At 40.7% G+C, this 14,986-nt stretch overlaps 1 protein-coding gene across 1 annotated transcript; it reads right to left on the bottom strand.

Moving 5' to 3' along the window:
- Positions 1 to 2,150: 2,150 nt before the first annotated feature.
- Positions 2,151 to 14,960, bottom strand: ZNF558 (zinc finger protein 558). Its single transcript, XM_027774821.1, has 10 exons — positions 14,865 to 14,960; positions 14,030 to 14,120; positions 10,418 to 10,505; positions 10,178 to 10,316; positions 9,021 to 9,147; positions 8,348 to 8,436; positions 7,622 to 7,748; positions 6,906 to 6,998; positions 6,334 to 6,416; positions 2,151 to 4,500 (listed from the first exon to the last, which is right to left on the bottom strand). Exons 5-10 carry the CDS (start codon positions 9,049 to 9,051, stop codon positions 3,718 to 3,720), a joined length of 1,206 nt encoding a protein of 401 aa, XP_027630622.1. The 5' UTR covers positions 9,052 to 9,147; positions 10,178 to 10,316; positions 10,418 to 10,505; positions 14,030 to 14,120; positions 14,865 to 14,960; the 3' UTR covers positions 2,151 to 3,717.
- Between the last annotated feature and the right edge of the window lie 26 nt (positions 14,961 to 14,986).

The raw sequence follows: 14,986 nt of genomic DNA, 5'->3' as shown, positions 1-14,986 counted from the left end.
CTCTAGATAGGATTAATTTCCCATGCCAGTTTGGTGGCTTCTTTCTCCATGTGTTGGTGTCTTAGTAGCAGTGACGGCTTAAAGGATAGAGATTCTTACTTTGCTTCCTGGTGAAAAGTGCTCCCTTCTGGGAACCAGGACCTTTAGGTTAATTATTTCTTGCACTTTCCCCTCCACAAACCCATTCCTCATTCTGGGTTCAAATCTGGATGCTACTGTTTACAAGCTGATGAACTCAAGCAAGTAACTTAGGTGGAACCATACCATTTTTCTTGCTTATAAAGTGGGGATAATAATAGTACATATTTAAGCTTGTAAGTACTCAATAGTTAATATTCATAAGGCATTTAGAAGAGTACTTGGTCTATGAGAAGTGCTCTATCAGTGATCATTTGTTATTAATGCATTATAATACTTTGCTATGTGAAAATATGGTCCATACATAAAAAGAAAAAAATTCACAAGAAAATACTAACCCTATATGCTACTATTAGTTACATCAAAATATAAAAATAAAAACTAACAGGGTTACAAAATTACTGTTAATCCATAATCATAGTAAAGGGTTTTACGATACCTCTGTCACCAAACAGGTTATAAGAAAAAATTTGAACACACATACTATGTTTGAAAACATAATTATGCTGTGTTAATGTGCAAATACCCTGTATCCAAATATTAGTCCATACATTATTTTCAAAGAAACATAAAACATGGATAAACTGTGACCAACTAAAAATTTTACAAGTAAGATAACTGTGTTGGCAGGAAGTTAAGTCTATCGCCTTAAAAACAAACAAAAAAATCACTTTGGCTTCTAACAGTTAGGGGCTATTTCTAATCACACGGGGAGATGTCTAAGAATAAGAGGTCCAGAGCTGATGCTGTCAGAGGCCTTTGGGGAGCACAAATCATTGGAATTTTTTTTTCTGCACCCTGGCTTTTATTATCATAGTAAAGAAAACAGCTGTTTAAATTCCAGTCCCTCAGGTCACTTACATAATTATCTATTATCTAAGATAAATAGATAATAGATGAGGAAAACAAGTGAGATGGTATTCTCTTTAGTTACTTCTACCTACTTCTCTCCGCCAGCACAGTGAAAAAAAAAAAAAATCCCAACAAAACAAAAAAAACACTGGTCTTCAGAAAAGCCTGGAAGATTATTTTCAATACTGCTTCTAGACAATTTGAACAAAAAAATTTTTTTAAGTAAGTAGGGGAGAATGGACACTAGAGAAAGCCACAGATAGTATTTACCATACTAGGATGGAAAGAGAAGAGAGTATCATGAAGTCAATGTACTCTGAAAAAAAAATCATTCAATTAGAAAAAATATATCACAGATATTGTCTAATTTCTATTATGATAAACTAAGTCACTCAGAAGCTATTCAGAAATGCCTTTTTGAATATACAATGTATTGCTGTTTTAAACAGCAAATTATACTAAGTACATTGCATTAAAGTTATGGAATATAAGTTAAAATTTATTTTAAGGAACAGCTACAGACATAAATGTTTATATTAAAACAAAAAGGCTGGAGGGACCAGCAGTTAGTGTAATTGCTATGTCGCTGGACTCCCATGTGGTCAACTGCAGTTCAGGTCCCAGACCTGGTGGCTTAAACTCACGCCAGGAGCGTGTGTTTGCGTGCCCAAGATCCCAAGAGGAGAATGGAGGAAAAGGGATTGCGGTGCAGCCATCCCCCTGGGGGGTGATTTCTCATTTTCTATCTGTCTCTCTCTGTCTTTCTGGTGAGTGCATGTGCCCTATAGCAAAAAACTCTCAAAAAAAAAAAAGGCTGGAAATTAATAACTAGTGGCCTAACTTATAGACATTGATAAAGAAGTCCCAAACTCATAAAATTTATACTTTTCATTCCTAGTATAAATGAACAGCTACAGACATAAATGTTTATATTAAAACAAAAAGGCTGGAGGGACCAGCAGTTAGTGTAATTGCTATGTCGCTGGACTCCCATGTGGTCAACTGCAGTTCAGGTCCCAGACCTGGTGGCTTAAACTCACGCCAGGAGCGTGTGTTTGCGTGCCCAAGATCCCAAGAGGAGAATGGAGGAAAAGGGATTGCGGTGCAGCCATCCCCCTGGGGGGTGATTTCTCATTTTCTATCTGTCTCTCTCTGTCTTTCTGGTGAGTGCATGTGCCCTATAGCAAAAAACTCTCAAAAAAAAAAAAAGGCTGGAAATTAATAACTAGTGGCCTAACTTATAGACATTGATAAAGAAGTCCCAAACTCATAAAATTTATACTTTTCATTCCTAGTATAAATTACTGTGGGGTCACTCAGTGAGGAATTGAGTCTGAAGTATCTTAATATTGGTTACATTCCTAGGGCTTTCCTCCAGTTTGAGCTCTCAGATGTACAAAGAAGAATAAGAGGTCCAGAGCAGATGCTCCCCAAAGGTCAATCAGAGATCTTTGGGAAGCCTCACTAAATTTTTTCTAAAATTAATACTCTTAAGTTCACCCAAGGAAAATTTTCATATTTTTCCTAATGTACAGGCATCATTGAAGGCTGTTTTTTATATTCAAAGTTTCGTTGCAGTGCAAATTCAGACAAGTTTCCTACTGAAAGTGGAAAACTAGAAGGCTTTCCAATATTGATGACATGACATTTCTTTCCAGAATAAATTCTTACATCTCTACAAATTAAGAGACCATTCAAGGCTTCCCATAGTCACTTCTGTGAGAATACTTAACTATCCTTCTCTCAATACTGTGAATACTTTTGCTGTAGGGTTTTCCTTATTTCTTATATGAGCTTTCCTATGATGGGTGATATTCCATGTGCTTTTTAAAAGATGGTGTCACTGAAGCCTTCTGAATTTTGATGACCTTCGTGTTTCTCACTTAGTATGTGCTGTCAGGTGACTCCCTGGAGATATCACTAAAGGCTTTCCTACAGCTATTCCATTCTTCACATTTTTTTTCCCAGCATATAATCTTCTATGCAAATAAGGGTGAGAGTCTGAGTTAAAAGTTTTACCACACAGATTATACTCACATAGTGTCTCTCCAGAGTGAATTCAATAAAGAAGTTATTAAATACTATTTCATACTGATTAGCTTAAAAGGATAAAAGTTTGCTAAGGCATTTCTTCATTAATTTCATGGCAAATCTTCCAGATGGTTCTCAGTGATCATGGTCTCTTGGTATTCCTATCTTGTATAATCTTCTCCCATACTGTATCAGGATTGGTCTGCCGGACCAATACATTATGGAAGTGAAAGTATGTCCTTCTGAAGCTAGGCCATACAAGACACTGTGATTTCTGCATGGGCCCTCTCTTGTATTGTGTGTTCTTGGGGGAACCTGCTGACACACTGTAATGATACTAAGCCATGTGGAGAGGCCCATGTGGTGAGGAACTGAAGGCCCCTGTCAACAACTAGCACTAACATGTAAAGGAGCCACATGGAAGTGAATCCTTCATGAGTGAAGCTTTCAGATGACTGCAGCTCTGGCTGACATCTTCAATGTAACCTCACTGGAGATTCCGAACCAGAAATACAGAGTTAAAGCAGTTGCCAAATTCATGACCTGACAGAAATAATGAGATAATGTTTGTTCTTCAAAGAGACAAAGTTTCAGGGGATAATTTGTTATGCAGCAATAGATAATTCACACATCCAGAGTATGTTCTCTCAAGTTGTCTCAGGGATGAGAGAATACAAAGTGCTTTTCTGTAGAAACTCATATCCACCTATTATGCAGTCTCTTATGCACAGAAAGATAAGAGTTACTTGTGAAAGATTTTCCACACTGATTACATTCATAGGGTTTTTCTCCAGTGTGAGTTCTTACATGTTTCTTAACAGCTGAGAGGTTATTAAAGGCTTTCCCACAGTCACTGCATTCATAGGGTTTCTCTCCAGTATGTATTCGCTTGTGCACAGTAAGAGAAAAGCTACTGCTGAAGGATTTTCCACACTCATTACACTCATAGGGTTTTTCCCCAGTATGGGTTCTCATGTGCTGTATGAGATAGGAACTCTTCCTAAAAGTTTTCCCACAATCTTGGCACTCATAGGGTTTCTCCCCTGTATGAATGCTATTATGCCCTGTAAGGGAGGACCTTGTGCTGAAAGCCTTTCCACACTGATTACATTCATGGTGATTCTCTCCTGTATGAATTCTCTTGTGGCTTTTGAGGTTACAGCTAGTACGGAAGACATGAAAACACTGGTTACACTCATAGGGCTTTTCTCCGGTGTGAATTCTCACATGCAGTCTAAGGGATGAGGGATCACTAAATGCTTTTCCACAGTGGTTGCACTCGTAGGGCTTCTCCCCATTATGGATTCTCTTATGAATGGTAAGGTAAGATCTACTGCTGAAGGATTTTCCACATTGATTACAGTCATAGGGTTTTTCTCCAGTATGAATTCTCTTGTGCTGAGTAAGGTTAGATTTTGTGCTGAAGACTTTAAAACACTGATTACATTCATTGAGTTTCACTCCACGATGACATCTTTCCTGTGGATTAAGAGATGAACAATAACTATCTTATGAATGGTAAGGTAAGATCTACTGCTGAAGGATTTTCCACATTGATTACAGTCATAGGGTTTTTCTCCAGTATGAATTCTCTTGTGCTGAGTAAGGTTAGATTTTGTGCTGAAGACTTTAAAACACTGATTACATTCATTGAGTTTCACTCCACGATGACATCTTTCCTGTGGATTAAGAGATGAACAATAACTGTTCTTCATAATAGTTTTAGTATTTAATATGGTCAGTATGAATTCTAAGAAATTTTGTCACATCATTATAATTGATGTTTTGGCTACTTTCAGTACTTGTATATGGCTTCTGCCCATTTTGAGCTCTTACACAGTAAAAAAGACAGATGCTTTGCCATAGGCCCTTATATTCACACAACATTTTCTGATAAATACAAGAAAATATATGCTTCAAATAGTCAATATCTGAGTTATGCTTATAAGAATATTTACTTGTGGAAATTCTCAGTAAAGAAACACATTTGGGAGGCCAGTAGGTGGAGTAATGGCTATGTCAGTGGACTCTCATGTAGTCGATCAGTTTGAGTCCTGGACTCAGTGGCTTAAACTCATTCACCGGGCGTGTGTGCATGCATGCCCAAGATCCTGAGAGGAGAATGGAGGAGAAGGGATTGCGGCATGGCCATCTCCCTTGGGGGGTGATTTTTCGCTTTCTGTCTCTCTGTCTCTGTCTTTCTGAGACATCCCCTATAGAAAAACCCTCCAAAAAAAAAAAAAAACAGAAAAAAAAAAGAAACACATTTGGAGTACATTTATATTCTTCTATGCATTCAGTATAGATTCACAGCATCTCTTAGAGTCACCACTATCTCGAGTGCAAATGACATTTTTCCCTTAATGAAGCTACTGGGTATTTTGTCTTTGCTAAGTTTACACATTCTGTTACTGTGGTGCTATAGGTTGCATAATAGTTTGTCCCATGAAAATTCATGTTTTGGAAGCTTGGTCCACAGTGTAACGGCTTTGAGAGGTGCTGAGACCTAATGAGGTGGGACCCAATGGAAGGCACCATCTAATAGGCTGGCAGTGACAGAAGGACAAAAGAGTTAGTGGTAATTCTATATCCTCTTTCTTTGCATGAGTCCACCTTCCTTTCTGTTTCCATAAGCCATGTTGTGATATAGCAATGAAAGCCAGAATGCTGCTGGCCCATGCTTTTAGACTTTCCAGTCATTCAGAATTATAAGCCAAATGAATTTCTCTTCCCTATAAATCTCCTAATCTCAGGTATTTCTGTTTAGTTACATAATCCTGGGCTAAGTCAGGAAACTAGCACAGAAAGCAGAGTTGTGTTGCCATGCAGATATCTAAAAAGGTGGAAGTGGCTTTGGAACTGGGAATAGGAAGGAAGAGGTTGGAAGAGCATGCAGAAGCATGCTGGTAAGTCTCTATTCAGAAGGAGGCTCAGAAAATGAATAGTTTAGAAATAAACTAAGTTTTTATATTGGTTAAGTAGTTGTGACTACAATGTTCACAGAAATATGGACAGCAAAGGCCATTCTGAGGTGTCAGATGGGTACGGGAAAGAAAAAAGAGTAAATGGGAATTATGTTTCTTCTCTCTTTGAACATACCTACTATTCACTCTGCTTTAGTTGGCAGTGTTGTGATATAGCACCAGATGGCAAGTCAATGCTGGCCTCACACCTTTGGACTTTCCAGCCACCAGAATCATGAGTCAAATGAACCTCCATTCTTCATAAATACCCAGTCTGAAATATTTCTATTTGGTAACAAAATAACAGACTAAGACATGTGGAAAGCCAAATATTACCAGCTAGTCTTACCGCTTTTATACTTTTAGACTGTCCTTTTCTAAAAGCATGCTTCTTAGGAGTTAGCCATTTGGCTTTAAGTAGAGTTTCCAAATCTGAAATGAATTAAAAAGAAATTTGAACTGATGGAGAAAAGAAATAGTAAAGTACACATTTAAGTAAAGGCTGCATTAGTAAAGAGGGTTTTGAGGAAGTCTACAATGAAGAGGGCTTGGAAACAGAAATTTAGGCATTAATTTTTAAAAAGATTCTAGAAAGATTCATATTTATCAGAGATGGACAAAAGAAGAAATGATAAAGAACACAACGTGGGAAGAAACTGAACTTAAATTTTAAAAAGAACAGCTTCTTTTATTTATCTCCTGTGGACAAAGTATGAGGTGATGAATTGAGAGTTAGCGAGGAAAGAAGAAAGTAAACAAAGACGCTCATACCAAATGTTCTTGTCCCTCTTAGTTATAAAAAGGACATTTTATAAAGTTCTGTGATTGACATCAGTTAATCTTCCCCAACACTCCTCCCCAACACTCAACAGACAGGCCAGAGCTACTCATCATGCAGGCTCATATTCACCTGGTGCTCACCTGGACAGGTGCTTTGGAGAATTCTCTCCTCTGTCATCATCTTGTCTTCTTGTTCCAACTGGGTTATCAGATTGGGTTTATCAACAGGACATCCTACTTATAGAGAAAATATATATAACATAGGGGAACTGTGGGGGGGACAACTTAAACTAAAGCCGATGATTCTGAAGATAGGTAAGTATGACTTTAGGAGCAGTGGAATAATTACAACTACACGCTAATGAGTATAATAACTCTCACAAGGAACAAAACGATCCTCAACTCAATATTCATGGTGATACAGCATAAGTAATCCCAGAAGCCCATACCTAAATTCAAGTACAGTCACATGCTACATGAAGGACATCCAACACAAAAGGTCATGTATTTTATGATCTCATTTATATGAAATGTTCTGAATAGGCAAATCTAGACAGACAGATTAGTGGGTAATAATGGCAGTGGGTGGGGAAGGCAATAGGTACTGATTGCTTAATAGGGATAAAGTTTCATCTAGGGGTGATCAAGATGTTCTGAAATTAGATAGTGTGGATGGTGGCAGAACATTTTCAATATATTAAAAGCCACTGAAATACACATTTTGAATCGGTTAAGATGGTATATTTATGTTCTGTGAATTTGAACAAAATAAATTTAAAATTCACTTCATAAAAAAATAAGAAAAATGTCTTGCTATCCGAGCCATTAAAATAATGCAGAAATGTTGTCAAGTTTACCAAGTGAGGCCAGGTTCCTACAGTTCTCCAGCATCACGTCTCTGTACAGAGTTCTTTGAGAAGGGCCCAGCAATGCCCACTCCTCCTGGGTGAACTCCACGGCCACATCCTCAAAGGTCACCAAGTCCTAAACCATCACAAATATCATGGCTTAGCCAAGGATTACCACAGTCAATGTAAGCAGGGAGAAGGTTGAGGATGACAGGCCTAGACAAGGACTTAGAGCACAAGACAAGAAAGCTCCTCTCACTGGCTTATGGGCTCAGTCATTAACTCCCATCTCCTGTCTACTAAGGCCCCCTCTCAAGGTCCAATCACCATAGTGATTTTCTTTTTCCACCCAGTCTGTGAGCTCCTTTAGTCATCTTTTCCTCAATCTCCAAGATTCAGTATAGGCCTGGGATAATATCAAACACTTGATAAATCAATGAATCATTTCTCAAAGCTATGCTAAATTGCTTGAGTTTGAGGAACAGTCATGGCATTGTTTGGTTTTTCCTTAAACTCTCAAGAACACAAATATGACGTACACAGTGAGCCCAGAAGGAAAATGTGGTAAATGTTCATAGACACTGACATTTGCAGGGCAGTACTCATCTTTAATCAGATACCTGGAGACCTTGGGCTACATGAGGATTTGGCTGTGAGGCTCCAGTCCACTGGAAGATAACAAGTCCAAATTCTGGCCAAAGGAATAAAGATTTGGAAAATGAATATCTGACTCACCTGCAACCAGCTTGTCAGAAACTCATTAACCAGCCCTCGCTCTTCTGTGCATCGTTTTGGCTGAGAGGATGGGAACAGGGAGGACTGAGCTGAAGAAGAATAAATGGGTCAGATGAATCCTAACTTGCTCTGTGTCCTAACATGCATGAATCGGGAGGCTTCTCCACCCATCTGTGATTGACTACATATATCCCAATAGCCCCTTACAAACATCAGCATAAGCACACCTGCACAGCACATACCTATACTTCTCCCACACAAACATCCTCCCATGGTTCAAGAAACGAGAGCAGAAAATAGGGCTCAAAAATCTGACTGCACTTGAGAAAAGAGATTATTCCCATTTCACAGATGAGACTAAAGTTATAAGGGAATCACTTTTTTTTTTTTTAAATCATGTATACAGGGAGAATTAAAGGCATAATTTAATAGCTCCCTCATAGTCACCATACAGGTCAAACATCCACAAACATTCTAACATCTAAGTTCCAAATCCCATGAGCCAGTCAATCAGACACCAGGGATCTTGTAGCTCATAGGGTTCCACTGGAGCCTCCTCTGCTTGGCCCAAACCTTCTCCACAGCTACTTGGCCTCCTACTTCCCTGTCCCAATCTGTCTGTTAGAGGCCTTTAAAGCCTGGATTCTGGGGCTGCCAGGATCCAGTAACTCACCACAAGTGGGGGGCAGGACAATGGCTGCCATCCTAGGACTGCAACAGCAAAATTTCCTGAAGAACAGGACAGTGGGAGAACCGGGACACTGCTCCTTTTACTCCCACGGGACACTTAGGACAGCACTCTGGAGTAAACAGGAAAATACAAAGTCTTCACAGCTTCTCTCCCTGGGTTACTGAGGACAGGTCTTCTTTCGCTTGTCCATCATGGCCTCCTTCACAGTGCAACTTGTCTTTAATATCAAACCTTTATCTTACTTAGTAGGTGAGAAACTCAGAGTGAGCTGAAGGTAAATCTAGTCTTCCTCTGTCTCCAATGGATGACAAATATGTCACTGCTCTACTCCCTTTGAAGACGCAGCATACTCATCCCATCTATATTGTCACAAACACATCCCTGGCTACAACCTCTCACCCCCTGGACTTTGGCATCTGACTCCCAGTATCCCTTCATCCTCCAGTCACACCTCACGTAGATAATGTCAGAGGCCCTCGAGGTATCAAGAGTTCCTCAACTCCAGGACCCTCTGCCCTCACACTCCTGTGTTCTCATTATGCCATGGGTCTTATGGTAGCCTTTGTCACCCCTGGCTTGTTCCACCATATAGAATAATAATTCAGAAATCTCCTTCTCTCTGAACCCAATCCCGACTCCTACCTTGTTTGCTCATATTTTCTCTATCCATGAGTCTGCTGACCACACAAAGACCTTAGTCTACCCACTCTCTTACCTTCTTGTTCTTCATCAGTCATCTCTCCTCATTTCATACTTATCAGTTGGGATTTCACTATCCTTCGTTTCAACAGATTTCCTTATTTCTACCTCTTAGCTTCTCACCAGTCAGGCACAACTCTAATTGCTGGCTTGCTCTACGGCACCATTTGGGCGGATCAATTTGCACAAAGGCCGTAAAAATGCCATTTCTTGAAAAAATATGGTCACCAATGGGAAGGGAGCCCTGCAGCACAATCTTACAGGCCAATGTGGCTTCCCACTCATCAAACCTCTGATCTCTTTAAATTTCACACATCCTTACCTTTCCCTTCTTTGGTAACCAGCTTTCTAAATAGCCCTTGATCATCTGAGCCTCCTGATAGTCTGACTGCACACTCTAGTGCGGTCCCAACCAGCACACACACTGAATTAGGGCTGACCTGGGTAACCACCAGAACAGTGGAGGGGACTTCTGAAGACAGGTCCTGGAAGGCACTGCAGCTTCAACCTTGGTCTTCTGGACAGCTGTTCTAGAGGAAGCCTATTCCCATGTAGCATCAGGCAACCCTGCGCAGAGGCCTATGTGGAGAAAAGTTGAGGCCCTTCACCAACAGCCAGAAGCAACTTGCCAGCCATGGGAGTGAGCCCCTTAGAAGTGAATCCTTGAGTACCAGTCAGACCTTCAGATGATGTGGCTGCAATTGATATCCTCTTTCAACCTTCTGAAACTTCTCAGCCAGAACCTTCTGGTCAAGCTGCTCCCGAATTCTTGAACAATAAATATTATGAGAAATAATAAGTGATTGTGTGTGTGTGTGTGTGTGTGTGTGTAGATTTTTGCCCTAAGGCATGTATGCTCACTGAAGAAAGAAGGAAAGTGAGAAATAACCCCTTAAAGGTGTCACTCCACAATCCCTTCTCCTCCATTCTCCTCACAGGATTTTGAGTGCACACACACACATGCACCTGCATCAGGTGTGCTTTTAAAGCTGCTGGGTCCAGAACTTGAACCACAGAGTTGGCCATGTGGGATCCAGTGCCTTAACCACACCACCTGCTGGCCCCTGATCACTGTTGTTTCTTTTTCTTTTTTTTTTCAAAGAATTATTCCCTTATTTAATTCCATTTATTATTATTATTATTATTATTATTATTATTATTATTTTTAATTTGACCAGAGAAAGACAGAGAGAGAAAAAGGAAGAGAAAGTGAGAAAGCAAGCAGCCGGGTCCAGGACTTGAGCTGCGGTCTGCCACGTGGCAATCCAGTGTGATTGTGTGTGTGTGTGTGTGTGTGTGTGTGTAGATTTTTGCCCTAAGGCATGTATGCTCACTGAAGAAAGAAGGAAAGTGAGAAATAACCCCTTAAAGGTGTCACTCCACAATCCCTTCTCCTCCATTCTCCTCACAGGATTTTGAGTGCACACACACACATGCACCTGCATCAGGTGTGCTTTTAAAGCTGCTGGGTCCAGAACTTGAACCACAGAGTTGGCCATGTGGGATCCAGTGCCTTAACCACACCACCTGCTGGCCCCTGATCACTGTTGTTTCTTTTTCTTTTTTTTTTTCAAAGAATTATTCCCTTATTTAATTCCATTTATTATTATTATTATTATTATTATTATTATTATTATTTTTAATTTGACCAGAGAAAGACAGAGAGAGAAAAAGGAAGAGAAAGTGAGAAAGCAAGCAGCCGGGTCCAGGACTTGAGCTGCGGTCTGCCACGTGGCAATCCAGTGCCTTTAACCACTATGCCACCTGCCAGCCCCATGATCATTGTTGTTTTAAATGAGTAAGGTTTGGGGTAATTTGTTAGGCAGCAATAGACAATGATTCATCTCATATTCAGCAGATGATTCCATGTCCTACTTCTCATAGTAGCAATCAAGAGAAAGAATCTATCACAGCAGACATGGAGGCCCTAGACATTCTTAGGCCTGACTTCCTTGAGGATGTAGAAGAGAGGCCCTAAAAGTAAAGTAAGGGTGGGCACAGGGCCTTGAGTGAGTGGACTGCCTGCAGGTTTGCACAGTAAACACTCTGTGGCACCTGACAAACACAAACAAGAATGATAGCATCTTTGCATTCTCTCAGTTCTAAATTCCCAGATCTCTCCTTTCTTACAACCATCATCCAGGCCTAGAGAGCAATCATCTTATTCCTAAACTTTCCTAACACCCATTTTGCCTCTTAAAAGTCTTTTCTTAAAAATGTCTTTTTTTTTTTTCTTCCATGAGAGACAGAAAAAGAGAAAGAAAGAGAGAGCATGCCCAACAAAGTCTCAATGCCATAATCAACTCCTAGCCTCAGCTAGCCCCGGATCATGGGCTCACACAAGCCGATTGTACTCAGGAAAGTCTCAGGACAAAGACCCAGAATAAGAACCCAAACATTCCCATGTAGCTCAGTCTCAAAAAGTGTTGCATTTTACCCTGCTGAGCCACTGTCCAGCCCCAAAAGTCTTCATTCTGAATCTTAAGGTCCACTTTGACTCACATGCTCAGACCAAAAGCAAATTGCATGATTCTCCTGTTGCCATTTATTTTTTTAAAGAATTATTTTAACTTTATTTATTTACTTATTTATTTTAATTTGACCAGAGAGGGACAGAGAGAGAGGGTCCAGGATTTGAACCACGGTCAGCCATGTGGAAGTCCAGCACCCCTAATAACCATGCCACCTGCTGGCCCCATGTTCTCACTTCTTCAATGTCTTCCAATTGTCCTTGGAACAGAGTCCAAAGTAGTGCCTGGTTTGGATCTGACTCCTTCTCTGGTGTAGCTCATACTCCTCTCCCTGTTGTTGGCTTGGCTTCAGCCATCTCTGTCCTTCCTGGGCACAGAGCACTCTGAGCTCTTTCCTGCTTCAGGAATTTCCTTGTGCAGTATCCTCTACATGTAGTGCTCTCTGGAACATAACTGCCTCTCATTCCAGTCTAACCCTACGACTAGCTAAATCTAAGCACAATTTCACCTCTTGAGCTTCCCAAGAGGGCTTCCTGTTGGGTTGAGTCCTCTTGTGCAAAGATCCCATATCACTCTTGTCATTCATTGTTTAAAAACCTCTCTTCCCTGTTAGAATGTAAACTCCATATAGTCAGGACAAAGTCTGTTTTGGTTCTTCATGTTCACCATGTATCTGGTGCAAGGCCTAGCTCACTAATTATCCTCATTTACCTAGTTCTGTCTTGTATGACAAACAAATATGTTCTCAAAAATGTTATAGGAAAGCTAGAATGAAAAAGACATACATGCACACAATTAATAAAACCCTACAGTTACATACGATATCTTAACATGAGTTTCTGAAATGTGAATCACCATACTGTTATTTCAGAAAAGTTTTAAGAAACAAAGTTAATTCCTATCGGGAGGCAAGGTATAGAGGATAGTATTTTGGAAACTAGTATTTTACCCTTCAATCCATAAGTTGTTGCTTAATATTCTTCCAAATGATTTCAAATTTCATTAAGGAAAAAAATATACTTGTTCAACATCTCTGGTCACTGGTCAATTCAGTTTTAAATTTCTGTAACTAAGGGCCGGCACGTGGCATGGTGATGAAGGATGCTGGAATCCCACATGGCTGGCCATGGTGCAAATCCTAGACCTGGTGGCTTGCTTTCTCACTTTCTCTTTCTGTCTCTGTCCCTCTCTGTTCAAATTAAAGTAAATAAATAAATAAAATAATTCTTAAAAAAAAAAACAAACTTCTGTAACTAATACAAGAAGATGGAAATCATCTTTACTCATGGGTACTTCGTTATTTTAAAGCTTTAAGGAAGATTTATAGCTTTTGAAGTCAAATCAAACAGGCCTCAAAAGTGATACTGTATAGCCCTGCCAGACTTCAATGAGAAAGCATGTAATAAACACTACACATACATATATTTTACATGTACTTACACAGGGGTCTTCAAACAATTCACTGAATGCCTGTATTCTGAAACTACTATGCACATGTACTTCAACATTTTTTGCAAAAAAATAAACTCATACTTTCATTTTCCTACAAGTTTTTTGTACTCCTTCCATACAATATGTTGACATTTTTAGTATTACAGAATGTAAAAAAAAGAATCTGCATTTTTACACTTACACATGTGTTTATGTTTGTTCTGTACTTATTTTCATTAACTATATTTACCGACTTATTTTCACACACCTCTCCCCTGAATGTAAACCATCAAACATGAGCTACCTTCACTCTCATTAAACTTCTCTGGATACCAGTTACCAGTGGAGGGTGCTGAGACCCTGTGGTTGCAAATTCCATATGATACTCACCAGGTGGCACAGATGTCCAGGGATCAAAGAGGACACATGGACACTGAGGATAGTTTCAATACAAATTGAGCTTGACAGATGCTTTTGTTGTCTTTAAAAAAAAAAAAAAGGCAAAAAGCGGGTTTGCCATTGTGGCCTTTACAGTTGTTGGCTACAAAAACTGCCTGTAAGCTTTTAAAAAAATATTTACGATTGAAAGTGAAATACCAGCTGCAGGCTGTGACTGGATTTATCTGAGTCCTCTCCAGCGATCTGCTCCTCCAGATGGGAGAAAGCAGCTTAAAGCTGTGTGCATCTGATATGCTCAACTCATTTGGCTGCAGAAGAGATTTTATGGGGACCCTAGAAGCTTTAAACACGTTTTACAGACTCTCTAAGTGACTCAGCTGAATTGTAAACAATTTACACAGTTTATTCAGAACTTGAGCGATGAGTAGCGCCCACAGCAGGGGTTCTCGACCTCACACCACATATCAGTCTTTGTTATGGGGGTCCGTCCGGTGCAATGCTGGACGTCTGACAGCGCGCAGCCTCCCCGGCCTCCACCCGCTGGATAACAGTAAGGCCTGCCCCCGCCAATTGTGACACAAACGTCTCCAGACGCGGCCAAAAGTCCCCAGAGGAGCGGAGTGATCCCCAGTAAGGGCGACCCGGGGGCCTGTGAGGAAGCGCCAGTCCGGACCGGGGAGGAAACAGAAGCTTCGCGTTACCAGAGCGAACAGCCTGAGGCCCGGAGGCAGTTCCCGGGGCTCGGCCAGGGACCTCCAGCCCGCGGCCTCCGCCCTCTCCCGACTCGGACCCCAGACCCCGCCCGCCAGCCCGTCCAGCCGCTCACCTAGCCCTGCCCCTCCCCCGGGGCCAAAACGCGCCGACTCGCGGAGACGCTGAGATTCGCTCACAGGCGAGAGACCTGCGGCTCCTCCTCCGGCACCGCCCCGTGCTTCCGCTTCCGGTTTC

Source organism: Tupaia chinensis, unplaced genomic scaffold (genome assembly GCF_000334495.1).
Source record: "Tupaia chinensis unplaced genomic scaffold, TupChi_1.0 Scaffold000482_1, whole genome shotgun sequence".
NCBI lineage: Eukaryota > Metazoa > Chordata > Mammalia > Scandentia > Tupaiidae > Tupaia > Tupaia belangeri.
This window is presented reverse-complemented; position numbering and strand designations above follow the sequence as displayed.

Bases quoted from the DNA above. Each gene is read 5' to 3' on its own strand.
- ZNF558 (XM_027774821.1), bottom strand. From the start codon at position 9,051: ATGGCAGCCATTGTCCTGCCCCCCACTTGTG. The intron at 8,437-9,020 runs GTGAGTTACTGG...ATTCTTCTTCAG, and splicing joins TGTCCTGCCCCCCACTTGTG to CTCAGTCCTCCCTGTTCCCA. The intron at 7,749-8,347 runs GTGAGTCAGATA...GTGATGGTTTAG, and splicing joins TTCTGACAAGCTGGTTGCAG to GACTTGGTGACCTTTGAGGA.